The 27196-nt window shown below is 40.8% G+C and overlaps 1 protein-coding gene across 6 annotated transcripts in view; it reads right to left on the bottom strand.

Moving 5' to 3' along the window:
- Positions 1–27196, bottom strand: part of RGS8 (regulator of G protein signaling 8) — a 63218-nt gene that overhangs the window by 10033 nt on the left and 25989 nt on the right. For 3 of the 6 annotated variants that reach the window (XM_089515886.1, XM_089515888.1, XM_089515889.1), the window contains 2 exons: positions 14592–14693; positions 12818–12882 (listed from right to left, as the gene is read on the bottom strand). In XM_089515886.1, the coding sequence (XP_089372012.1) occupies positions 12818–12882; positions 14592–14693 (167 nt within the window). Of the gene's footprint in view, positions 1–12817; positions 12883–14591; positions 14694–26201; positions 26697–27196 lie in introns of all 6 variants that reach the window. The other 3 variants (XM_089515891.1, XM_089515890.1, XM_089515887.1) reach the window with 2 other exon arrangements.

The following is a 27196-nucleotide window of genomic DNA, read 5'->3' as shown; positions in this document are numbered from 1 at the left end:
TCTTCAAAATCGGCTGCTGTGGAATGGTTGGGGGATGGATTGAGGACTCCTGGTAGCATCGGCAGCATTTTCCTATGCGATAACACACATTTTCCTCCCATTCCGTTTCCTTCTGTTCTGTTCCCCTTCTCCAAGTGCTAGGCAATAAACCTATCTGTTCTGTAAGTCAACTCCTCTCTACCTAGCATATTGAAAGCTTCTGATTTGTTTTGAAATTCTGGGAGTGCTTTGCAGTGGCGTCACTAGGGTTGGTGTCATCTGGTGCAGTAACTCATGGTATCACATACACCTACTGACCTCCTCCCATTTCACACTATACAGAATTCTTAGTAATGCTTTTTTGCACTAATGTTACTTGTAAATCATAATTGCCATATACACTGAATGTAATGCTAATAGTTGTGACATAAACAACTTACAAAATTAAAATTATACCTTCAGATGACAATATCTTATGCACAGTCTAAATATATTTACATATACATAATGAAGATTTGGTTAAAATGTGATGTTTCTAAAGAAAAAATTAAAAGAATAATTTTTTAAAAATCCCCAAAAAGTTTTTTTTAAAAAAATAACATTTTGACATTTTCAATTTTAATTTAAAAATTCTGGGTCCTCTCCCTTCTCCTCCCACTGAGCTTCATCCCACGCCCACCATTTTTTAAAGCCTTTTGAAAGGAAGTAGATGAATGCCACAGCCCATTTCTGCCCAAAGGTGGGTGTTTGAGGAGCAGTAGTGTCACCCCTCCTTAGGGCGTTACCTGGTGTGATCCGCACCCCCCAAGTGTTTCCACTGGTGTTTTGTAATATGTGTTATAGATGTTGGCCATTTTCAGTATTTGAGCACTATTTGCCATTTAAACTTGTTATAGAATGCTGTCTTTTGGCCCCTCTGACACATGAGCAGATAACAGTTCTCCATGTGTTATGTCCGGGAGCAGTCCACTGCAAACCAATCTCCACAACACTTTGAATTTTGGAAGAGTTGGTCAGGCAAATCACTCTGATCATTTGTACATATGTACACATTTCCAAAATCCCAAGCTGTAACAACTGGGCAAGTATAAAAGGGAAGGGAAATGTAGCTCAGTCTTTAACAGGGAACTGGCAATTTAAGACACTGTCTTGTGAGCTAAATTCACTAGTTTGCAGATTTTTCCCAATCCACAGCTTGTTACCAGCTGGCTTCTTGGGGAAATTTTGCTTTTGTTTTTAAAACACTCTGTAAACAGCTTTTCATCATGTGCTTCCTGACTATACTTTTTCCATCTTCCTCATATCATTGCTGGATTTTCCAAAAGCAGAAGGATTGCCAAAGACGTGAGGAAAAGAAAAGGACTCTGATGAATCAAGAGCACTTTCTCATGACTGATATGCTGAGAAAGACCTCTGTACACAAGAGAGCAGTCTAAAGAAGTCAATGGGCAGAATCACCAGCTGGAGTTAGGAAATCCTACACAGACCTCTAGCTAGCCTCCTGCTCTGAGTTTACTCTGTGACCTTGTGAATAAAATAAATGATAGAAAAGGGACTAGTGCCTCAAGCAGATGTTTATTATCCCTTCTTCACTTCTACTAAGGGGCCATTCACACTACATTTTAACCTGGGCTCCAATCCGATTCAAATGAGGGTCATTCATACTTGCACTGGGGTTTCCTAACCCAAATTGGGGGTCATTCATACTTGCACCGGAGTTTCCTAATCCGAATTGGGGGATCGTTCATACTTGCGCCGGGTTTTCTAACCCGAATTGGGGGGCTGCAGGGTAAATATCCCATAACCCAGGGTTTTTGGGCATGGATTTACTTGCGGTTCTTTTCAAAAGAACCGTTTTTTTGCCAATGGGAACTTGTAAATTGTTCCCATTCGACCCCTTCCTTCTTCCTTCTCTCCCTCCTTCACCCCGATCTTGCCCCTGCTGGCACCCCACATCCCTCTGCTTCCTCCTCCTCTCCCTCCTTCACCCCGATCTTGCCCCCACTGGCACTCTGCATCCCTCTGCTTCCTCCTCTCCTCTCCTTCTTTCCTCTATCACCCCTGATCCTGGCTCTGTTTGGTCCCTCCATCCTTCTGCTTCCTCTTCTTCCTCCTTCCTCTGTCATCCCGATCTTTCCCACCCTCCGTCCTTGTGCTTCTTCTTCTTCCTCAGCCACCTCCACTCTTCCTCCCCTTCCTCCTCTCCCCCTCTTGCCAGGATCATGGCATTTTACCCCATTGGCAAATGTGAACGTAATCCCAGGGTAAAATGCAACGATCGTGGCAAATCAATGCCACAGACAGAATCGATCCTGGCAATCAAATGCCACGGAGAGATTCAATCGTGGTATTTCTAAAAATAACCCGGTTTCCACACCAAGTTATTCTTTCAGTGCGAACAGGGCCTAAATCTCTTCCCCCAAAAAACCTCAAAACACTCAGACTCTGTCCTGGGATAACCTGTATATTTTGCATTTCTCAGAAAGACAACATTTTTAGGGCAGGTAAAAATAAACTGGGAGCAGCATCACCGTAATGTCTGTTTGCTTAGAGAAAGGGAACGGGATTGCTTTTGCCTCATTGTCATCTCTAGACACACACATTTTGTAGGCATTTGAAAGGCTGCAAGCCCCTGCAGAATCTTTTAATGAGAGATTAAATAGGATGTGTACATTGATTTCATTTTATTCAATTTATGCCTTGCCTTTCTCCCAAAGAATGGCACTTAAGAAGGCTAACAGTTCTCAAATAACATAAAATATATACAAGTGAAACAATAAAACAGATTGAAAACAGAATTAAAATCCACCAGTAAGGGAAAGAACAGCGCCCACTAGATTAAAAGCCCTTCAAAGGCAACTCAGTTTAATTGCCAAAGGCCCTCCTGAATGGAAAACTCTTTGTTGCCAACAGAAGGATAACACGGAAATTTACTGTCTCGCTTTCCTCAGGAGGGAGTTTCACAGCAAGGAAGAGAAACTGCCAACCGCTTTTTGGGGTGTGTTATGAATGATCTGTCTGAAGCCTAGGGTTCATAGGAGATGTTACCTAGAATAGTGGTGGTGTTGATCCATGCCTTCCAGTCATTTACAGTTCATGGCAACCCTAAGGTTTCTCTTGGGAAGATTTGTTCAGAAATTTGTCTTTGCCTCCTTCTGAGGTTGAGAGAATGTGACTCGCTCAAGGTCATCCAATGGGTTTCTATGACTGATTCAAACCCTGGTCCCCAGAGTCGTAGTCCAACACTCAAACCACTACACTGGCTCTCATTAGTGTAACTATTGCTAAATGGGACAACACATATTTCACCAATGTCTGCTCCCAGTACAACTCTGTTAAGCTAAAGTCCATGACGTTAGATCCTCAGATTGTAAATTGCCTGACACCGCAGATAAAGCAAGCGATGACATCATTTTGTTTATTATCTTGTATCTAGATAATAAATTGAGTATCTAGATAGTAAATGGTAAATCTTCATAACCTTTTGAGACATTACTAGAGCATAGAGAAACTGAATACAGCAGAGCCACACAGCAGCATATTTCACACTGGTTCAAAAATGGTGCTGAGGAATCAGGACTCCGCAGGATGAAGCACAAGGTCTTTTTGAGCAGCGGGAACAACTACATCATCTGACATCCACCTCAAGGTTGCCTCTCCCCTCTGATCTTACAAAAGGCGAGAGGGTGGATTTTCCCAGCAACAAAATGGCCTTGTGAGCTATTGCAGTTTAATGAAAAATATTGGGGAAAGCTTGGCCTTGGATCAAGGCTTATTATCTTTACAAAAGGTCTGTTCATGGTGGAAATGAAAAATGTAGAGACTGTTTGCTAATAGGGACCACTGCAGTTGACTGCATTTCTGAATATAGCTCAAGGACTTGGATATGGAGAGTGTCACGGTGAGCACCTGCACTTCAAAATTCATCATTACCTCTGAGACAACACAAATCTTCCTGGTCCCTCAAATACATTGAGATTGTTTCAACAGCCTTTTCTGTCTTCATGATTTAGAATCTGAGGACAGGGTCAGCTACACAACCCTGCAATATCCACATTGCATCTTCACTCCACTAACACATAGAATCATAGAATCATAGAGTTGGAAGAGATGACAAGGGCCATCCAGTCCAACCCCCTGCCATGCAGGAAATCTAAATCAAAAGTTTAAAGACCTCTAAGGAAGGAGACTCCACTACACTCCGAAAAAGTTTGTTCCACTGTCGAACAGCCCTTACTGTCAGGAGGTTCCTCCTAATGTTGAGGTGGAATCTCTTTTCATGCAATTTGCGTCCATTGTTCCGCATTCTAGTCTCTGGAGCAGCAGAAAACAAGTTCGTTTCTTCCTCAATATGACACCCCTTCAAATATTTAAACAGGGCTATCATATCACCTTTTAACCTTCTCTTCTCCAGGCTAAACATCCCCAGCTCCCTAAGTCGTTCCTCATAGGGCATGGTTTCCAGACCCTTCACCATTTTAGTCGCCTTCCTTTGGACATGCTCCAGTTTCTCAATGTCCTTTTTGAATTGTGGTGCCCAGAACTGGACACAATATTCCAGGTGGGGTCAGACCAGAGCAGAATGGAGTGGAACTATTACTTCCCTTCATCTAGACACTATTGATGCAGCCTAAAATCGCATTGGCCTTGTTAGCTGCTGCATCACACTGTTGACTCATGTTCAACTTGTGGTCTACTTGGACTCCTAGATCCCTTTCACATGTAGTTTCATTCAGCCAGGTGTCACCCATCCTATATCTGTGCATTTCATTTTTCTGCCCTAAGTGCAGTACCTTTATACCAGAGATCTGTTGTTTCAAGTACTACTAGAAAAACTATTTTTTTAAGGCAGCAGTGTGTGGGAAGTTTGGAAGGATTGCATTCCACTTCCCGCTCTTCCTTTTAATATTAAAGCTAGACACTGCCCCCTCCCCCAAAAGTGGCAGGCACTTGAAAAATGATAATTTCAGGAAACATTGTCAGTTTGACCTTTGATCAAATCACGTTCAAAAGCTGGGAGCTCAAAATCCAATTCTCTAACCAGCGCTTTAAAAACAGATATTTGATTTTCCAACATACTAGCACTGTTTAAATCATGTGTACTGAACCCTTGCAAGTCATAGAAAATTACATCACTTTGCTGGGAACTGATGCCCAATTCCTCTTTCTCTCTCTTTGTGAGTGTGGGTGTGTGAGGAAAGATAAGGGATGGAGGAGAGAAGGTGGAAATGCCAACAGGGTGTAGAGGTTGGGTTGCCATAATTGTCCACTTTTACCAGGGACAAATTCAAGACCAAACTGTAGGACAACTGCAGGACAAAACTCAGCCCAAAATGTAGGACATTGAAGAAAAATGGTGGACCTTAAATGTCCTACATTTTGAGCTGAGTTTTGTCCTGCAGTTGCCCTACAGTTTGGTCTTGAATTTGTCCTACATTTTGTCCCTGGTAAAAGTGGACAATTATGGCAGCCCTATGTAGAGGTCACATACACACATGACAACCAGGGCAGGAAAAAGGAGGAAATATTTCCAAAACAAGCCCAAGCAATTGCTAGCATGCCCTTCCCGCACCATGTCTGACAGTTGCAGTCAGGATGAGGATTTAAGGACAGACTGTCCTGATAGATGTTGGCCAAATGATGAGCTCTGTGTCCAACCCTGTCAGGGATGCAATGTGAGATAGGCTGCATTTTTCTGTCTCTTCCAGCATTTTGTCAAAAGGAATCTTTATCCGTCTGGCCAGAAAATCACTCCTGGCCATAAAATCTACAGAGAGAGTGAATCCTCTCTCTCAGATGATGGTCACGTCCCTTTCCTTTCCCTCTCCCTCCCTGTCTCTTATTATTCCCCCCATCCCACCCTATTCTCCTGACTCAGTTTTGCATCCAAGAAGCTTGACTTTGTCCTCAGAGATATGAATTTAGGAAAAATAACAAATTAGAGCAAAGAAGAATAAATTCCCAGATGCATGCTCATCTGATGACTGCGACTGGAAGTGACAGCATGTGTGAAACTGCCATTACAAGCCAGTTCCGTTAGAATCTCAGCTGAGACAGAGCTTTACCATTATTTCAAACTCAGGACTAGCACAAGCCATGCTGTACAGCCATGTGAAATAGAGAGAACGCTTTCTTTTTAGGTACACACTGGCCCTCTCTGGAATTATCCTCTTCAGTTGCAGTGCATAGCATCCCAGTACTAATGGAATCAGCCCATTGCATCTCTTTGCTGTCAGTGTGGCCCTTCCTTGTTTGTTTTTTCAGTTTTAATTTGTAGCAATTCAAGGTAATAAAACAATTGCAAGGTCAGTTATTCCAGTTTGTACAGGTAAGGTACCACTGAGACTTTTAGGGGCCTTGTTTCTGTTAATTCATTACTTTCTATCTGTAGCAGGGGTGCAGCCTGAATGGTCTCTTTATTACCCGAATGTCAGTTTCTCTTCTCACAGAGCAGGGAATAATTACAGATTTCCTCTTTGTCACCCCTTTTCCTTTCTTTTTTAAATAGCAGAATAGTGCTATTGCTCTATAAGAGGGGGAAACCAGAAGAAATGAGTAACTACCATCAACCTTCATATTAGAAAAGAAACTGTCATTGGGCCAATAAGAGATAACGTCAAGGAGAAATGAATAAGCTGTTCTTTATTAATCCTCTTTCTCTTTTCATCAGTGAACAATGGAACAGGTTTCCAGAGGAAAACTTCTCATTCACAATTATTTCCTTATTTTATTTACAACATTTGTATGCTGCCTAGTTGTTTGTATAGCTTATTGTAAACAAAGCTAAGAGAGAAAGCCATACAATTAAAGGCCACGTAAAATACAGCAACAAAACAATGCTCACTGCATCCCCTAATTTAAATGCACATGTTAACTAACACATAGCTGGGAATGTTTGCTGAATGGGAACAACTTGGAGTAGACATGGCTAGATCATATGGAGCTGTGTGAAATGCTTCTGTGGAATCTCACTTGTATTCCACTTCCACCTGCTTCTGGGAAAGCAGTGCTTCAGTGATGCTAAAGGGTGGCAGGGTGGAAACAAACCAGCATGTGTTCTCTTTAACTGTCACTAATGGCCGATGAAGACATTGAATGCTAAAGGCATAAGTATTTGAAAGGCAGTCACAGTGAGTTGTTTATGCCTAGAGTGAGCCCTGTTCTGCAGTTTGCATAACAGACCTACATACTGGCAAGTCTTGGCCTCCATTTGTGGTCCAGGAAGGTTGGCTGTCTTTTAAACATTTAAACATTCATTCTTTGCCTTGTTTCTTTTTTAAAAAAATCTAAGCATAAACACCAGTCGCAAAGCCATATAAGGGTTTTGTACATTATGGGAATTGGAGGCACTGGGGGCAGGATCTGATAAAATCACTGCTAATAACCAGTCTGGGACTATCATAGCCAGATCCTCATCCCATTCAAACTGAATTACACTTCGACCTATTTTTTCCCCTCAGAATTTGCACTACAAGTGGTAAATATAAAACCAACCCCACAGGTCCTCCATCATGGCGGATCACTGGCTTTCTTCCTCTAGAATGCCACAGAGCATGGCTGCCCAACTGGGTGGGAAGCAGCAACCAATAGGCTCAAACTCCCTGGTTTGAATTTATTAGCGGGGGACTCAGCTGGAGTGCAGCTCACAGGTTTCACTCTGGTCTGGTAGGTAGATATATAAGGAACTGCTAGCTGGCCAGCTGGGCAGTTCCTTGAACCCTGTTTTCTCTTTAGCCATGGGTATATTTACTATATATGTGCTGGTTCCAAACATGCACATGCCACTTTGTCTAAGTACTGGAAAGGTTGTCTTTATCACAACTTTATAAGGTGGTCAGCATGACTCCTGGATCCGGGTATCTTTTACCAGTGTCTGTACAGCAATGGTAACATATGGGGGTCTGGGAGGGACTCAGGGGGTACAGGGTGGAAAATCCCAGTGCCCATGTGGGAGCAGACACATTTCCTGCACCCCCTGGTATCAGCTGGATCAGGTGAAGCTAAATCTTTCTTTCTGTCATCCCAGAGGTCCGGCAGCTGGCTGGAGTAACAGGTTCATCGATCAAGACCAGGTTGGTCAATACCAGAATCCAGACCAATAACTCTATCTACAGCTGTAATGAATAAAAATTGTGGCCATCTTTTTCTCCATTTTAACTAGTATATTGGTGTTCTTTAACATGGAGTGGACCTTGCCCTTGGACATACAAAACATAGATAGCAACAGTACTAAGTTTACCGACATTTCCATGCCCAGCTGAGACAAAATAGGCTTGGTTAACACAGAGACGATTGCGTTTTCTTCTAGATGTTTTGGACTACAACCTCCATAATCCCTAACCATTGGCTATGCTAGTTAGGACTGAAGGTAGCTGTGGGCAAAAACATCCAGAGGGAAGGAGCATTCCTAGTTTAAAGATGAAGTAAATGTTCACGTTTATTTTTAAATTTCTGTATCCATTTGTTTGTTTAAGACATAAATGACTGTAACATCTATAGGACCATAGCATTAATTTCCCATGCTAGCAAAATTATGCTTAAAATTTTGCAGCAGATTCCAATCATATATGGAGAGAGAAATCCCAGAGGTGCAAGTGGAGATCAGGAAAGGAAGAGGCACTAGGGATCACACTGCAAACATACAATGGATAATGGAGTGCACCAAGGCATTCCAAAAGAAAATGAGCATGTGTTTTATAGATTATAACAAAGTCTTTGACTGCATAGATCGCAAAAAGCTATGGAATGCTCTCAGTGAAATGGGAGTGCCACTACATTTGATAGTCCTGATGAGGAATCTATACCTAGATAGAAGACAATATGACAGACCCTGGGCTAAAAAGTCAGCCTCTTTTGCAATGAGTGCTACTCTGACAGATGAACAAGAGTTCACTGTATTTTGGATAGGGTAGTTACTTATCTGAAGCAGGTATGCCAAACATCTGACAAGGTTAAGGAATTTATTACACAAGTCCCTTTCTCACTATGGTCCTGCTAGCAAGGGGAACCACATACTTACTGGTTTTGAAGCATTCCCTCTCGCACATCTTCACAATAGTGCGAATGGCCTCACACTCTCTTCTACACTCTTCCGCATTCCTCTCTAGCCCAGCCTGCCTGCCCAATACCCAACCCAACATGCTTTTCAGGGTTGTTGTTGTTGTTATTATTATTATTATTATTATTATTATTATTATTATTGGGGGGGTTAAAGCAATTTTGAAGGTATCCTAATAAGATTTTTTTAATTAAAAGAAAAGAAAAGAAAGTTTAAAGGGGGACAGTATATTCTGGAAAAGCAAGCGGGAAAGGGGACAGAGGGAGAGGAGGAGACACTGACACAACTTGGCAGCCCAGTACCAGAACTGCTACTTATCACACCTGAGGACTAATGGGATAGCTGCACATTCGGAGGCTACAAGACATGCTCTAACCACACTTAGATGGCAAGGCAACAATGAGATGGAGATGGCATCATGCTGCAAGCAATGCCAAAAGCATTATTTTTTTAACTTTAAAAGCTGTTTGAAACCCGTGTGTCATAAAGTCCCAAGCCTTGCCATGGTGAACATGCCTTAAGGACATCTAGACTGAATTAATGCAGTACCTCTATGTGAGGCTACCTTTGAAGAATCTTTGGAAACTGCACTTGCTTGAAAATACAGAACACAAATGCTGGTGGGTACTCACTTATAACATCCTATGACACCAGTCTTGCAGAGTCCTATACTGGTGGCCAATCAAGTCCCAGGGGCAATTCAAACTGAATTGTTGGTGATTACTTTTAAACCTCTAAATGGCTAACTTCTAGCATACCTTATTCCAATCTTCCCAAGGCCCCCAGGTCTGAAAGAGAAGATCTTCTCTGTATCTCAAATTTGGTTGATATCAGAAAGAAGAGTCTACCCTGTGGTCACATTTAAATGTGGAACTCTTTGCCCCGAGAAGCTGAAAGAGGATTCTTGTAGCATTTCATTATATGTCTTTTCTCTAATTAGGATTCTGTTTATTGGCTACATCTTCCTCTGGTTTCATTACACTATTTTTTCTTTGTTTTATTGAAATTTTATTATGTTTTAAAGATTGGTTAGATTGTTGTTTGCTGCTCTAAGTGGTGCCTAAGGGCCTGAAGGTTGACGTTTTCATATAAATACTTTAAATAAGGCCTGTACTTCTAATGTTTTAAACATATTTCATGACAATTTCTGTTACAGTAACCCCCACCCACACACAGAGAGAGAGAGAGAAAGAGAGAGAGAGAGAGAGAAAGAGAAAGAGAGAGTGTGTGTGTGTGTGTTAGAAAGGAGTATTGTTAGAGAGTTTAGCTAAAATATATTAGAGAGATTAGCTAAAATATACTCCACAGGGACGTAGCCAAGGGGAGGGGGGGTTCTTGGGGTCTAGACCCCCCTTCCATTAGAAAAATGAATGGTGCGTGCTGCTGCGCCACCGCGCCCAAGCCCCATTATAATGGTGGCACTTAGTCTGGACCCCCCCCTTCCTAAAATCTTGGCTACGTCCCTGTACTCCAGTTTGTAAAAAAAAAAAAGTCACTCTACAGGTTGTTTCCAAATATCAGCAGAAATTTGAGCATTCCCTGCATGAGATGTCAGTGGAACAGAATAATATTTTCATGACTAGCACTGGGATAATTGATCAGTCTTAAGTGACAAAAAGCAAGCTGATTATATGGTGCTGGAGATGTATATACAGTTTATGTGGAAATTGCAGATTGCAGGCTTTTCGCTACTAACATAAATTACATCGTGTTACAACTAAAATAAGGAGCTTTTCCTTACTCAACAATGGTGTGGGTGGAAATCTGCAGCCTACCTTTGAAACTTGAATGCCCAATTCTGATTCTTTTTAATTAACTTGTTAGGCAGCTTGGAAAAATGTCAAGATTCAGCATTAAGGCTAGAATCTCAGGTTGGTTGTGGAAACACACTCAGGAAGTGTGAGGGAATGCCATCCCCCACATTTGATATATCAGAAGAGATGGCACTGATGCGGAAAAACATCCTTACTGCATGCCATGATGTCACCATGCTGTGGACTTCCCCAATTCTGCCAAGTGCACACAACACCATAGAGTTGGGATTCACATCACACAGCATGGTTCACTAAACACAGTGAGTTAGCTTCAGACTTTGTTGTTCTTGTTGCTGTTTGCCTTCAAGTCATTTCTAACTGATGGCAACCCTAATGGGAACCTATCATGGGGTTTTCGGGGGCCGACAGTGTGTGGTTCACCCAAGTAGTTCAGATTTAGCCACACTTATATAAACAAAAGTCGTGAGTCAGTTGTCACTTTGATTTCAATGAGTCTACTTTAAACATACCTTAACCCCATGAAAGGGAATGCAAGACTAGGTATAAGGTAAACATGTTAATTGCAAATTAGTCTTGCACTGGTCCTATATAAATTAATATAAATTTCAAGCAGGCCTAAATACCCTAAAGGCACCAGATCCAATCTGATCTTGGAAGCTAAGCAGGGTCAGAACTGATTAGTACTTGGATGGGAGACCATCTACAAATAACAGGCTATATTTCAGAGGAAGGAACTAGCAAAGCCACCTCTGCGTATTCCATGCCCAAGAAACTTAAGAAATTCATGTGGTTGCCATAAGTCGACAGGCGACTTGAGAGCACATACACACCTAAGACCTTTTAAGCAAAAGAAGCTATGCTAATGAGGAAAGTGAACTCTCTCCCTACTTAGCAGTCACTATAGGATAGTAAATATGAGCCAATCTGAGGAGAAAAGTGCTTGAATCAGCAAAGCAGGGTGCGATAAAACTAGAAAATGTAGGATGGATCTCCTTCCTTTGCCATGCCAGTGTGCCCTTTTGTTCCATAACACATAGAGAAGAGGGAAATTCACCACATCCCATATAATAGATGAACAGGGAGACACATGAGCAAACAAATATGATTTTCCTGTCATACAGTTAGGCCCTTACATTAGGGTTGCCAGGTCAAGATAATACCAGGCAATGAGATTTCAGGGCAAAACCCCAAGATCTAGAGAGGACCCCCTTGTGTTCTCATGGAGGTGGGCGCTGGTGATATTACAAGGGTGATGTTAAAAATGGTCATCCATGTTGATGCCATTAAACATGATAGCTTAAGCTTTAAACATTTTTACTATGGGTATACCATTCAGCTAAAAGACACCAAGTCCTAACAAATGAAGATAACTGACATACAATACACAAATATGTTCTTGTCTTCTGATTCTTCCCCTTCACTCTGAGGGCAAGAGAAGTTCTCTGGCCCAGGCATCGTGTTCTGGAAAACCGACAAATTGTCTGAGAACATTTTTTGCTCCTTCCGCTTGCCTTCTTTTGGCTGTTGCAGTACAGCTGAATTTTGATGGAAGTCAAACCAGGGATGGAGGCATCAGAAATAGGATGCAGCCTCCGCAATGGGTTGAACCCAGAGAGCTAGGGTGGGAGCAATGACTTTCTTTCCTATCCCTGAAGTTGCCTAGCCCTAAAATGCACTGTTTGTGGTGCTATTACACTACTTTCCCACTTGAGATTGTTGTCAACATGGGATGTCACACAGAAAACAAACCAAATATATTTTCTTTGTTGATGTAGATTTCACAGTGAGGTGCCAGACTCAATTTAAGCAGATGTCAAGTTGAGACTTGTACGGGAAAAGGCTCAAGACCTACATTCTGCTATATCTCTTAAGCGAGCTTATTCCTCTCCCCCTTGAGGCCTTCACAGAGCAATTAACTAATAAATCTTATCATTAAAAACCATTAGTAAATTGCTAAGTAGGTAGGGCAAAGGATACTCTAGAGAATAAAGGCATATTTACTCACATTTGTGGGAGAGGAGGACATCAAAAGAGTCTGCCCATCTGGTAGCTTCCTCTGTCGATAATCTTCTATGAGAAAGAAACAGACAATCAAGGACTATGGTCATAGGTGAAAGTCTTTTAAAAATGAAAAGGAAAGTTTTTATACTTCTGTATAAAAATCAAAACCCAGAAAGGTTCATTTTTGGACTACAATTCCTAGAAGTACCCAGCTAGAAGATTCTGGAAATTGCAGCCCCCTTCTACCACAACCCCAACTTTTAATTAAAATAAGTGCTAGATCATATTCTGTGACCCAAATCACTTTGGTAACATTAAAAATCAATTCGTGTTCTGTTCCTCTATATTAGAAATGAGCTGTAGATAGAGCCAGATTTGCAGGTAGGTCTCTGGATGATGTGCACTAGATCCACAAGGATATCTAATTCCCACTTGTTGAACAACATTTTCTCTCTCCATTCCCTCCTACTTTTTCTAAATTATGTGAATTAAAACAAAAATTTAGGAGTGAAACTAGGAGTGGATTTATGGGTTAAAGGCTTGTAAGATCTCTGCTGGAACTGGAAACAAATTCCTGGACTAAACATGTGCTTAGAGGTCTCTTGTCTTTAACGATAAACATATTTCACACCTGGCTTCAGTTGGTGGATCTCAAGATTCCAGTAAAAAAAGGAAGGAAGGAAAGTAAATGCCAAATACTAAGGTTTGTTAGTCCTTGTTCTACATGACTTTCTATATAGAAGCTGACATAATTTTGCAAGGGCAGGAGCGGGAGAGATGTTGTATTCTAGGAAGAACTGGAGGAAGAGAAAGACACAGGTTCCATAGGTCAAAAATTTTCCTGACTCTGGATCCAACTAAAATAGCCCTCTGCCACCGCCTGCAGTATTATTCTGAGGCTTGCTACACTTTCCCACTTATCATCAAAGACATGATATGAGATTCTAAAGTCGGGCCTGTGTAGTTTGGTAAAAAGGAACAGGGAAGCGGAGAGTATTAGATCTGGACATCAGTGCTGGGAGGGAAGGTTAATGCTTTCAACACTGGTTTCTTGACTTTAAAATTTCTACCATTGCTCTACAAGGGGAGAAACCCAGATAGATATGATATGAATAATTGCAAGTATTCCCTCCCCCATACATAACAGCTGTGGGGAGATTTTAGTCATGTAAACAGAATGAGGAGTTTAAATCATACATACAGCCACAGGGCTGACTAGCTTCAGGGTGGGTGGCTGCTATTAATTAAATTGTTTTTTTAACACTAGGTGATCATAGTGTTAGATTTGTCCTAGTTTGTCCCTTACAGACATCACTGAGTGCTCTTCCAGACACAGGAAATGTGTTGGGAGGGTGTAGGATTTGTTCCTACAGTTCTGGGTTTTCTTTAACTATCCAAATGATGTTTCTGTTGTACTAAAATATTTATTGACAATTGCTTCCACCAGCTGCAACATTTTATTGTGTTGTCCAGTAGTTTATGACTTATGGCGACCCTATCGCTGGTTTTCTTGCCACGATTTGTTCAGAGCAGGTTTGCATTTCCCTTCCTTTGAAGCTGTGACTTGCCCAAGATCACTCAGCAGGTGTCCATAGCTGAGCAATGGCACAAGCAGCCCCAGACGTACAACTTAGAAGACATGCAGTAATGGCTCGCCCACAAACAGGTAACATTCTGACAAACACAAGAATGGGATCCATGCCATGTGACAATAATGTCATATTGCAGGCAAGGAAAAGAGGGAAGTGACACTGAAAAGCAAGCTGGTGTCTACTCACTTCAAAGCCCGGTTAGGTTTGTCTGGCAGGATGGCTGTGAAATCACTACATGAGTCCGATTTGTGAGACAGGCAGCCCAGACGAGTCCTCATCCCTCTGTTTCTGCAGTCAGTCATGAAAGGTAGGGGAGCAAATGAAAGAGAAAAAGAGAGGATAATTAGTCGCACCGTCTAATTCAATGTAAAGACAATCTTGCTGGATCAGACCCAGCACCTTCTGACCAACACTGGCTAGTATCAGAGACTTCTAGGAAAGCCACAAGTTGGGCAAAGAAGTCATTCCTCTACTTTTCCCACCATAGAAACTTATATTTATTGCTATACTGCTTTTGTACTGTGAGATTTCATAGCTACAAGGCTTTCACATTCCTCATGAATTTGCCTCACTGCTTTTCATGGGCATTGCTATGGCATGAGAAAGCCAGGCCATTACAACAGCTATCATAGTGTCTGAGGACACAGCCCAGGGAAGACTAAAAAAAGTACCTGCACTGAAAGAAGTAGTGTTTTACCCCCTCTTTCTTGAATCTTCTGCCAAGTTGTTTAATTGCACCACCCCACAAGTGCTTACACATTGTAAACCACTTAGGGAGTGCTTAGATCACTGATAAGTGGTATAGAAATGTATGTGATATTGCTATTGCTTGTGTTATGGGAGAGGGTTTTTTTAGGGGAAAAAAGATTCTTCTTCTTTACTCATTAATTTGGTATACTTATAATCCCCCATCTCACTGTGACATGAAGGTAAGTACAAGTTCTCGAAAACTGTGTCAGCAACACAAAAGCTCTGGCAGGTTCTGAGTATGGCCCCGGTGGCGGACCAATGCAGTAGAGAAGTTATTACCAGAAGATGGGGGACTTTATCACACATGAGTAATTTCTCTTAATTTCGAATGAAAAGAAAGTGGGGCCAGAATGCATTCACATGAATTTGCTAGTTCGGCGAATTTACGTGAATGTGAATTGCGTTCGAACTGGCTCCCCATTGCCCAAAAATAGCATGCCATTGCCCGAATTTGCGTGTAGTAGTCTATCACGCAATAACGTGAAACCCCATGATTGTGTTCAGACTTACTTCCCATTGCCTGAATTTGCGTGTAGTGGGTTATCACGCAATAACGTTAAACCCCATGATTGCGTTCAGATTGCCATTGGATTATACTTCCAATTTCCCTTGTCTGATAAACTCCGGGGTCACCAGGAAGTGGCATTGGACTAAATGTCCTACAAGATACTTTTGAGCTCTATGATCCTTCTATCTTTTCTCTTTTAACCAGTGCTACATTTACATGAATACTCCCTCCTCCCTAAGAGGAGGGACAAGACAGCATTAATATTACCTCCCTCCAAGACATTCTGAATTGCAGCTCCATTTCCCTGGTCTGTGAATGAAGTGAATGAAACAAAGTGTGGCATCCACAATTGGAAAAATGTAGGTAGGGATACCCACTTTTAGAGCTGCCCCCCTTCATTAGGCAGAACAGGGCAGCAGCCATCAAGCAGCTGATTTTGAAAAGGCAGCAAATTTTAAGTTACATAATGTATTTTTAACACATAGGGGGAGGCTGTTGTGGCACTTCTTGACTCAGATGACCAAATACCTTGGTCAGCCTTGACTGAAGATGGGAGTGGAGCAGTTTTCTGTTATACCCAGGTAGACTGTGGCCTCACCTACACTGATGGGGGGGAGGGGGGAAGCGTCACTTTGCATTTTCCTGGCCTGCAGTGACCCCCATTAATGCCACACCTACTAGAAAGCAAAACCTATCAACCAACAGCCTTATTATTTACCTGTCAATCTTGCCACTTTGTATGCCTCCCCTATCCAATCTTCTTTCCCACTTCACATCCCAGAGTGGGATCATGAATAAAGGAGGAAGTCTAAATGTCTCCTTTTCCTTGACTATCTGATTTATTTTTTAAAAATGTGTTTTTAATGTCTCCTGATGCACACAAACACATACAAAAAACTGTCCATCATCTTCACTGCAATGTCCAGCAAGGGTGCACTTCATCCCAATTGCTGCTGCACCCCCCCCCCCAGCAGAACCCCACTGGTGAAGTTGCTCTAAGGTCAAGCAATGGTGATGGGGTAGCCCCATCTACCCCCTCACCATTGATCTTATGGCTGGGCTTGGCTGGGGAGAGGCAGCAGCAAACAGCATAGCACTCCACTGCTGTCAATTGCAGTAAAGGAAATGGGCAGCTTTCTTTTCCATGGTGTATTGGGGATAATGGAAATAATGTTAGATCGGGCTACCCACTCCTTCTTCCTTCACCCTCCATGCCCAAGTGAATGAATAAGCGAGGGAGGGAGCACACACATGGCTGAGGGGCCCAACTCTTGCAAATATAGAGAGCACAAGTTAAAAAAAAAGTTTATAAAATACAACATACGCTTCCATTTCAGAAGCCCTGCTAGCCTTCAGTTACCATACTCTGAACATAAATTGGTGACACACACCAAGCCTGCCAGACTAGTCCCGCCATCCAGTTAGCCTACCCACCTTGATTCCATCCCAGCACAAATATGTAAAAAGATATGGTTTTTCCTAAAACTACAGAGTTTTTAAAATCCGTACTAATTGCTAAAAGAAGCTACAGTATTAAAACAGGGCATATGTTGTGCATTCCAACAGAGCTGGAAACAAAATGAGTTCACGGTTTTTTGCCTGTGCACACAGTCCCATAGTGGCTTTTTAAAAATTATTAGCCTAGTGCTATTGAAATCACAACAGCCCAGGGAGCCCTGCCAATAGCATGAGGATTTGAAGCTTTATCTCATTTTTAAATGCAACAGTTGCATTAGCGTCTGGGGGTTACAAATCCACATTCTGTGCCAGATGCTAACTTCCACCTGGTGGATATAGAATGGCAGAAGCCTAACAATCCTGAGCTGTGAAGGTGGATGGATGCAGAGCTTATAGGAAGCAAGAGGTTTATGTAATCTTACATCATGACTTAAAAACAAGGTCATGAGAATTTCAGATTGAATGCATGTCCCTCCCTAATCCTCGTGACTGCAGAGAAAAGCTTGCAAGAGTTTATTACAGTTTGACGCAAAAAAAGATATATACACACACACAAAAAAACCCAAACAGCTAATTTATGTCTGTGTTTATTTTTAACTAAATAGAACTAATTAAAACAGTGTCTGTGTTTTTTAACTTCTCAAAACGTAAAGGTGGCTTTTTGTTTATTTGGAAAGGTCATTTTGCAGAGGCTGCTGGAAAAGTCCCTGTGGTCAAGATCAATTTCTCATTTACTCCTGGCTACTCTGTGAAGAAAATTACTTTGTTTTCCTTGGAAAAAAATTTTTTTTCACCCACACTTTCCTGACCAGCCTATTGATTTAGGTGATATGGGCATCAAGCTAGTCATGCTGCAATTATTATGTAATGGCAGGTTAGACAGTTTGGACATTCCTCCCAAAAGGCAAGGCAAACGGATATTGAAAAATACATTTTGAAAGCAATGAGTATATTCTTTCCTTTCATTAAGAAAAAAAAATGCAGTGCAATCATATGCACATATGAGAAGACAGCCTCGTTCAGTTCATTGAGCTTACCTCTAACTTAGCTAGGGTGTATTAGATTGCCCTGAAGGTATATAAGACTTCAGCCTACAATTTTAAAAAGATTACAGGCCTATTGAAAATGATTTATTGAATCTAAAATGATTTCCAGTCAATGGTCCCTTAGACAGACGTAAGCAGCTCTGGCTTGCTATTAAGAACCGAGCTAGTCATATGCGCATTTATTAAACATATGTGCATCATGGAGAGTTCCATTTTTTTACACAATTTGGAAAGTTATTTTTAAGAAGGAATGACTGCAATGGCCGGGTGAAGCTGCCCATTACTGAGCAGTGCTAAGCGTATGCCCTGGGACTCAGAGCATCCTCCACCCACTAATCCATTACAGACAGTTTCAGCATGTAATTATATTTGTCCTTTCCAAACTCTGACTTTTTATAACGAAACAAGTGTGCACAGCAAAGGTGGTGGGGAAATTAGCCCCTCCTTTGCCTTACTTTGCCATGTAACAAACTGGGTTGGCAGAAGACTGCTGAATACAGGTGAGCATGGCAAGAGAAGACAGAACAGAATTTTGCCCCCTTCCCTTGCCCTCACCCAATTACATCTTATTGACCACACACACACTTGTGCATTTGCCAATAAACACAGCGATGTCTATGTAGTCCTAAGTATAGTTGGCCCTCCATATCCACAGATTCTTTATCCATGGAGTCAAATATCCATGGCATGAAAATTGTGTGTGTGTGTGTGTGTGTGTGTGTGTGTGTGTGTGTATTCCAAAATACAAACCTTGATTTTGCCATTTTATATAAGGGACACCATTTTATTATGCCATTGTATTTAACTTGAGCATACATGGATTTTGGTATCTATGGGGAGTCCTGGAACCAAATCCCAATAGATACCAAGGGCCTACTGTATGTACAGAAAAGGGAACAGTGGCCAATCACATCCCTTTGACAAATGTACCTGAATCCTAACCTCTTTACATTGGTTTGGAATTGAGTGACCACTGGGGCTGTTGTTGTTCTTCTTCTTACTGTTGAATGCTGCCTTGGGATGTTTTTATCCCCAAAGGAACATATACATCTTTTAAATAAATAAAGAGCTAATATGATACTTCTTTGTATGACAGAGCCACTTTAAGCTACAGAGATAGAGGTCCAAAACACACTGCTGAAATGATCCAGTTTGAGACCACTTTAAACTGCCCTGGCTCAGTGTTCAGGAACCCTAGAAATTGTAGTTTATTATGGCACCTGAGCTCTCTGACAGGCTAAATGTCTCACAAAACTATACTACCCAAATTACCTAGCACTGAGCCAGGGTAGTTAAACCATTCCCAGACTGGATTATTTCTGCAGTGTGTTTTGGACCACAGGATTACTTTGAACATTTTGGATTACATTGAATTAAAATCTGTCAACAAATGTGGAAAACAAAACAATGGCCCAGAGTCTGGAAATGCTCAATATACATCCCACTCCCCAAGAAAAGGAACACCAGGGGTTGCAGTAACCACTGGGCCATTCCATTAATCTCTCTCACAAGCAAAGTGATGCTGAAATTCTACAACAAATACATTTACCATATATGAAACAAGACATGTTAGATGTCTAAGCTGGATTCAGGAAGGGAAGACACACTAGGGATCCTATTGCAAACATACGTTGCATAATGGAGCATGCCAAACAATATCAGAAGAAAATCACCCTGTGCTTTTTAGATTGTAGCAAAGCCTTTGATTGTAGATAATGGAAAAATATGGATCACTCTTAAGGAAATGGGTGTGCCACAACATTTGATTGTCATGATGCATAACCTGGACTCTGGACAAGAGGCTACTGTCAAGACAGAATACAGAGAAACGGAATGGTTTCCAATTGGAAAAGGGGTCAGGCAAGACTGCCTTTTATCACCTCATCTGTTTAACATGTATACTGAACATGCCATTTGTAAAGCATGACTAGATTTTGAGGAAGGCTGATCCTTCCTCCAATTCTCACAATTACAGATGATACCATAGTACCAGCAGAAAATAGCAAAAATTTGGAACTGAAAAAAGCCAGGAAAGAAAGTACAGTACAAAGGCAGGTTTGCAGCTGAACATTAAGAAAATAAAAATAATGACCACAGATGATTTGCATAACTTCAAAGTAGACCGTGAAGACACTGAAACAGTTAAAGATTTTCTATACATTGTTGTTGTTGTGTTATTAACTGCCCTTGAGCTGAACCTGACTCTTGGCAACCCTATGGATGAGACATCTCTAAGGCACCCTATTCTTCACTGTTCTGCTTAGGTCCTGCAGATACAGACCTGTGACCTCCTGGCTGAGTCTAGTCATCTGATGTGTGGTCTTCCTCTCTTTCTACTGCCTTCCACCTTTCCTAGCATTATTGTCTTTTCAAGTGTCATGTCTTCTCATGATGTGGCCAAAGTACTACAGTCTCAGTTTCGTCATCTCAGCTTTCAGGGAAAGTTCAAGCTTGTCCTGTTCTAGGATCCATTTGTTTGTCTTTTTGGCTGTCTATGGTATCTTCAGCACTCTTCTCCAGCACCAAATCTTAAATGGGTTTTCTTATCTGCTTTTTTCATTGTCCAGCTCTCACATCCATACATAGTGATGGATAATACAATGGCTTGGACAATTCTTTTATATATATATATATATATATATATATATATATATATATATATACTTTATTAAGTTTAAAACACAAAACAAAGCAAGATTTTACATTCTTAAACATTGCCATGCAAACAATCTACAAAATTACATCAGAGAAGGTCTTTCCTTGAACCAAAGCTGTTTCCCATCTCTTTCTAAACCCTCTTTTAAATCTGCTACCCGCTCCTATTTCATAGCTGCCCTTTCCATTCCTAGTCTTCTTCTGATTTCTTGAATGCAGTCTCCATTCTGATCAGTGTTTGATCTAATGTATGGAAAATCTTTTAACTATTTCAATTTCCTCATTGTCTAGGTTGAATTTGTGTAGATCCTCCATGGTCATTATTTTAGTTTTGTTTATGTTCAGCATTAATCTTGCCTTAGTAATTGTTCCAAGTTTATGATGTAGCAAAGTCATTAATCACAATGGAGATGGCAGTCAAGAAACCAGAAGTAGACTGAGACTTGGAGGGGTAGCTATGAAGGAACTAACCAAGATCCTGAAGTGTAAAGATATATCACTGAATACTAAAGTTAGAATTGTTCATTCCATTGTATTTTCCATTTCTATGTATGGTTGTGAAAACTGGACAATGATAAAGGCTGATAGGAAAAAAATCAACTCATTTGAGATTTGGTGCTGGAGAAGAGTTCTAGAGATACCAAGTACTCCGAAATAAAATAATAAATGGGTCCTTGAACAAATCAAACTCAAACTCTTTCTGGAAGCCAAGAAGAGAAGACGTGACTCACTAGAAAATAGCAATAGCAATAGTAAGTACATTTGTATACTGCTTATCAGAGGACTTAAGCACGCCCTTTAAAGCCCTAAATGGCTTGGGTCCAAGCTATCTCAGGGACCGCCTCCTCCCGTACAATCCTCCCCGCGCTCTCCGGTCCTCTGGGAGGAACTTACTGCAGCCTCTAAAATCTAGGCTTGCGTCGACCTCCCAGAGGGCGTTCTCTGCTGTCGCCCCCAAACTCTGGAACGAGCTGCCAAATGAGATCCGTCAGATAACATCATTAGACAGCTTTAAAAAAGTGGTCAAGACGGATCTCTTCCGACAGGCCTTTCCAGATTAACCATCCCGGCCCAGGTTCCCTGATTCCCTCATTCCTCCCGTGGCCCCATCTTAGTGATGGTTGAGGATCAACAGAGGGATATCAGGGTTTTTTAGTTTTTAATTGTTGTTTTTATGCATTGATATTGTGTTTTAATATGTTATACTGTTTAATACTGTCTTAAGGGGGGAGGGATAAAGTGTTTTTAATTGTCATATTTTATATTTTACTGTTGTTAACAGCCCGGATTGGTTTGCCAGAGGGAGGTATACAAATAAATATTATATTATTATTATTATTATTATTATTATTAAGTGGTTTGCAATGTGTAAGGTAATTGCCCCAACAAGCTGGACACTCATTTTAAGGACCTCAGGAGAATGCAAGGCCGAGTCGACCCTGAGCCCCTGGCTGGGATTGAATTCGCAACCTTATGGTTTGTGAGTGAGTGACTGCAGTACAGGTATTTAACCACTGCACCACCAGAGCTTGGCAATGTGGAAAAGAGAAAGACCGCATTACAGATGTGTGGACTCAATCAAGGTAACCATGGCCCTGAATGTACAAAACCTGAGCGGGGCTGTTGAAGACAGGATGACTTGGAGGTCTCTTATTCATAGGGTCACCATATGTTGAAGTTGACTTGACTGCAGTCAACCACAATAATAATGTTTGCCTCATTCACAGCTGGGTTGTGAATCTACAAATTAGAGGCTGGTCCCTTTTCCATCTTAACTTCTGTGAATCTTTCTGCAGTAGAAAGGGTGAGAGAGAGCTTCACACTCTTGCTCTCCATGCTTCACAAAGTCCTTCAGCCCTTTGGCAATTACAGGAATCACTGGCCAGAAGACATTTCAGCTGAGAGAACACTCCATTCCAACACATCCTCATATACACATCCCTCCCCACATTCCAGGACAGGTCTTTTGGAAAGGCCGATTGCCTCTTCTTCTCATCGTTCGCTAAAGGATCATTAAAATAGTTTGAAAATCACTCCACTACACCTCATAGTACTGGCACTTAGAATCTAAAATCTGTGATAGCTCAGGTCATTCTGAAGTCATAAACTGGGCCTCAAAGTACTTTCTTCTCTTAACTTCACTGCGAAACAGCCTGCAAGATCTTTTTATCACTGCACAGTTAAATATAAAATGACATTTTTCGATGCCATCTGGAAAGCCTTTGCAGAAAGCTTTGGCACTGTTTCCGTGATACTTTCACTGTGCCCACTTCTCCCTTCTGTTATTATTGCTTTTGGATACTTTCTATTTATTGAATAAATATAATTTTAGAGCTAATCTAAGTGATAATCTTCCTAGCTCCATGCAACCTGCCCCACAGTATTTTGCTCCTGCAGAAACACAAAACCCAGGGGACTTTGGCATGCTCTATAGCATAGGGGGCATGGGGGGGATGGGGGTGTGCAATGCACCAAGTGAAACCCTAAGGGGGGTCACAACACTATCCCCAAACATCTGCCATTGGGCGGAAATGGGCTGTGACATTTGCTTCCATCCACTTAAAACACTGAAAAGATGGTGTGTGAGAGGTGAGGCTCAGTGGGAAGAGAAAGGAGAGGCCCCAGATTTTTTTAAAAACTAAATTTTAAATTTTAATTTTTTAAAAATAAATATTTTATTTGTTTGAAAATTTCTTTTAAAAATCACATCTTACAAATTGTCACTTTAACTGCATGAAACAATGTACTTATAGACCTGTGTGTATAATATTGTAATCTAAAGGTATAATTTTAATGTTGCATGTTGTTTGTACCATAGCTATTGCCATCACATTCAATGATATATGAGAATTATGATTTATGAGTACTATTAGTACAAAAAACATTATTAAGGATTCTGTATGGTGTGGTATGGGAGGAGGTCAATGGGGCATGACACCATGAGTTACTGCACTGGGTGATGCCAACCCTAGTGATGCCACTGTTCCAAAGCATTTGCTGACCAGATGTGCACAAAGCATTCCTTGTAGCTGACAATATAGATAATTGTGCTGCAAAATCTGATCTTATTTCAAACAATTTAGAAAGGGTAATTTAAAAAAACCCAAATAATTTGTCTACAACTGTTAACTAACATCATTGGTCTTTTACCCAAATTAAATATATTTACATATTGTCTCTATCGGCACTCTTGTTTTGAGAGTAAAATTTAAATTTGTCTAATGACTTATAATAAACAAAAACCATTGCTCCTGCTTGACAGAGGGAAAGACCATTGTGTCTTCATTTAATTCCCTAGTACTGTAACACACTGAAACTGTGCTACAAATGAATAAGAGCACCCTTAACTTGCAGCAGCAGCAGCAATTAATTTATTTATTCATTTTATTACAATGCCATCTTTCTCCCAAAAAGGGACCTGAGGCAGCTTACAGATAAAATCTTTTTAAAGATTTTACAATAATTAAAAAAAAAACAATTAAAATCAACTGGCTAAAATAGTATAAAATGACATAAAAAACATCCATTTAAAAAAAAATCTAAAGCAAATACTCCGTATAATCTTCTTGTACTAATAAAAACTATGTCCTAGTCAACCACACTTTTCGTGGATTACTCAGCTAATTAACCCAATTAAAGTGTGCTTATATTTTCTGTGCATATAGATATCATAAGTCTGCCCTTTTCTTTTGACACCTGATCATTCTATAGAATGATACAGACATTTTACAGAAGGTTAACATAAGGTAAAAACCATGAGTCAGAGGATCCAGTTCTCAAGCAAGGCAGATTGTATTTACCAGCCAATTTTATCTGGTAAATTGAAGTACGGCTGCTAATTCAAGTGACCAGTTCACTTGGCAAGAGAAAAATCTATAGTATCAGTTACATTATTACATAATTAGAATTTTATTCCTCATTTCCTCTGATGAGCTCATGGTTACCTTCCCCATTTTATCTTCAGAACAAGTCTGCAAAGTAGACTAGATTGAGAGATAATGACTGGCCAAAAAGATACTAAAAGAACCTGCAGATTGAGTCAAGATTTGAACCTAGCTTTGCCAGCCTTGGTCCAACATGCTAATGACTAGTATCTAGCAACTATAGTACTTTAGAAAAGAATAGCTATGCATGCCCTAATAACAATACTGTATGCCAATGTAGAGCAAAAGGCTACCAAGGCCTCACTGACTAACAGCAACCCACTGGTTACAAAATACCACACTCCTGTTGTGTAAAAGAACTGAACACCTAACATAGTCTGCATCCGCATTGTAGAAATAATCTGGTTGAACACCACTTTAATTGCCATGGTTAAATGCTATGGAATTCTGGCTCTGGTGCCACAACAAACTACAATTCCCAGAATTTCATAGCATTGAGCCATGGCAATTAAAGTGGTATCAAATTGGATTACTTCTGTAGTGCGGATGCAGCGTTAGTTACTTTCAGTGTTTTCGGGTTTAGACGGTTTTAATATCTTCTATCAAACTCTACAACTACCAATTTTGCTTGCAAGTTCTGTTCTTGCAAACAGAGTGAAAAATCACCAAATCTCTCCATTCAGGCACATGACATACATCACTGCAATACTGCTTAAACATGCCTGGTGTCTAAGAGGAAAGGACTGAAGGAGGGAATGACAGTGCACAGAAGGCACAGAGACTACGGCAAGATAGATTAGGTATGGATCCTCATCCTGGGTAGATGGGATGCTGCCAGTAATGGCCAGAATGGCAAGCAAGAGATAAAATCATAAAGAGCAGAAAAGGAAAAGCATGGAGTAAGAGAAGAAGAAAGATTTAGTGAGCTTAACAGTCTTCTGTCTAGACTCCTGTAATTTGAAAATAAGGTTGCAACTCCTGTAGTTGTATGATAAATTCTGAGATGGTAGAATGGGCTGGTGCCCATCACAATTTTAAAACACCTTGCATGATGTTAACTAGTACATTAGGGAGTGGGTTGATCTATGACATCTCTCCTTTTGTGCTATTCTTGACTGTGCTTATGAAGAGTAAATCCTCAAATGATAATGTCCATCAGAAAATTTAAAAGTTACTTTTTGTAAATTACAGCTCCCATTGGCCATGCCGGCCGATAGGCTCTGGGAATCCAGAAAAATACAAGTACTATAATTTTTTTAAAAATAACTTTTTCAAGCTTTGTTCATCACCTGTGCTGTGAATTGATACTATTTAATTTGTCATTTTGCTCTGCTGGATCAATTGATATTCCGGCCCATGTCCCATTGAAATCAACAAAGTTTGGATCCAAAGTTAGGCTAGCAGAATCCTCCCAAAGAAAGAAATGGACTAAAGGGGAAAGAGAAAGATGAGGAGGGGAATACATTTGAGAGAGGAGCTATTTCTTAACAGTTACCTGTTAAGCATCAGCAGTGTTGCCATGCAGGCATCCAGTTAGTTAATGCATTCAGTAACTGTCTTGTTAGGATGTAGTTTCCAGGAGTCAAGACTTCAGGGAAGAAAGAGCAGCAATGGTGTATTCTGTTACTTAAAATCAAAGGATCCTTTGCAAAAGCTGATAACTGTCCTCAACCCAGTTAATTCTCTTGCCTCCTGGAAGCGACAGCTGGATTCCTTGTACGTTGCTCAGAACATAAGATCAGTCCTAGCAGCAAATGCAACTGTTGTTATCACTTCCTCTGCACTGAGGCTAAGGTCCAGTTTTCAAGTTGCCAATGGAAGAGCAGTTGAGAGGTTGCAGTAGCACAATGTCATTCAGCAAAAGCGGGTGTCTTAGCTCTGGGCCAAACTGGATAAGGAGGACAAGGTACCCTCATGCACCTGTAATCCATTCATGTCAAGGCTGAGGTTCCTGGGCAGGTGCCATGGGAAAACTGGCATTGAAACTGGTCTGTAAACAAAATAACAGGAGGGCTTCACATAGCTGTCAATTGATGCTTTTTTAAAAAAAAAAAAATCTAATAGTCACACAATATACATCCACACTATGATTGTATGTCATGATAAATCATGGTATAGTTTGCTGAAAATTTACCTGTTCGTGATTAACATCTGCTAAGACGTCATGGTCAGTTTAACCAATCTCAACCTATTACCTGAGGTTTTGGTTTGTTGTTGGCATATAGGCATTATCCTGTTTAACTCGTGGTTTTGAAGAACTAAGCCCACCGATCTGAACTCCAACAAAAAGGGGCTGGAGAGAACCAAACTAGAAATGGGGAAGAAAGGTTCTTATTAAATACCTGAAGGAATCTCATGTAGAAAATGGAGCTCTTCCAGAGAACAGAACATGAAAAGAGATTCCACCTAGACATTGCAAAGAATATTGTGATTGTAAGAACTGCTTGACTGCCTTAAGATGCAGTGGACTATCCATCTTTAGAAGTCTTT

The sequence above is a fragment of the Sceloporus occidentalis genome, unplaced genomic scaffold (assembly GCF_023333645.1).
Source record: "Sceloporus occidentalis isolate IW3139 unplaced genomic scaffold, rSceOcc1.0.p SCAF_3, whole genome shotgun sequence".
Lineage (NCBI taxonomy): Eukaryota > Metazoa > Chordata > Lepidosauria > Squamata > Phrynosomatidae > Sceloporus > Sceloporus occidentalis.
Note: the sequence above shows the minus strand (reverse complement) of the source record. Positions and strands in the feature narration are given on the sequence as shown.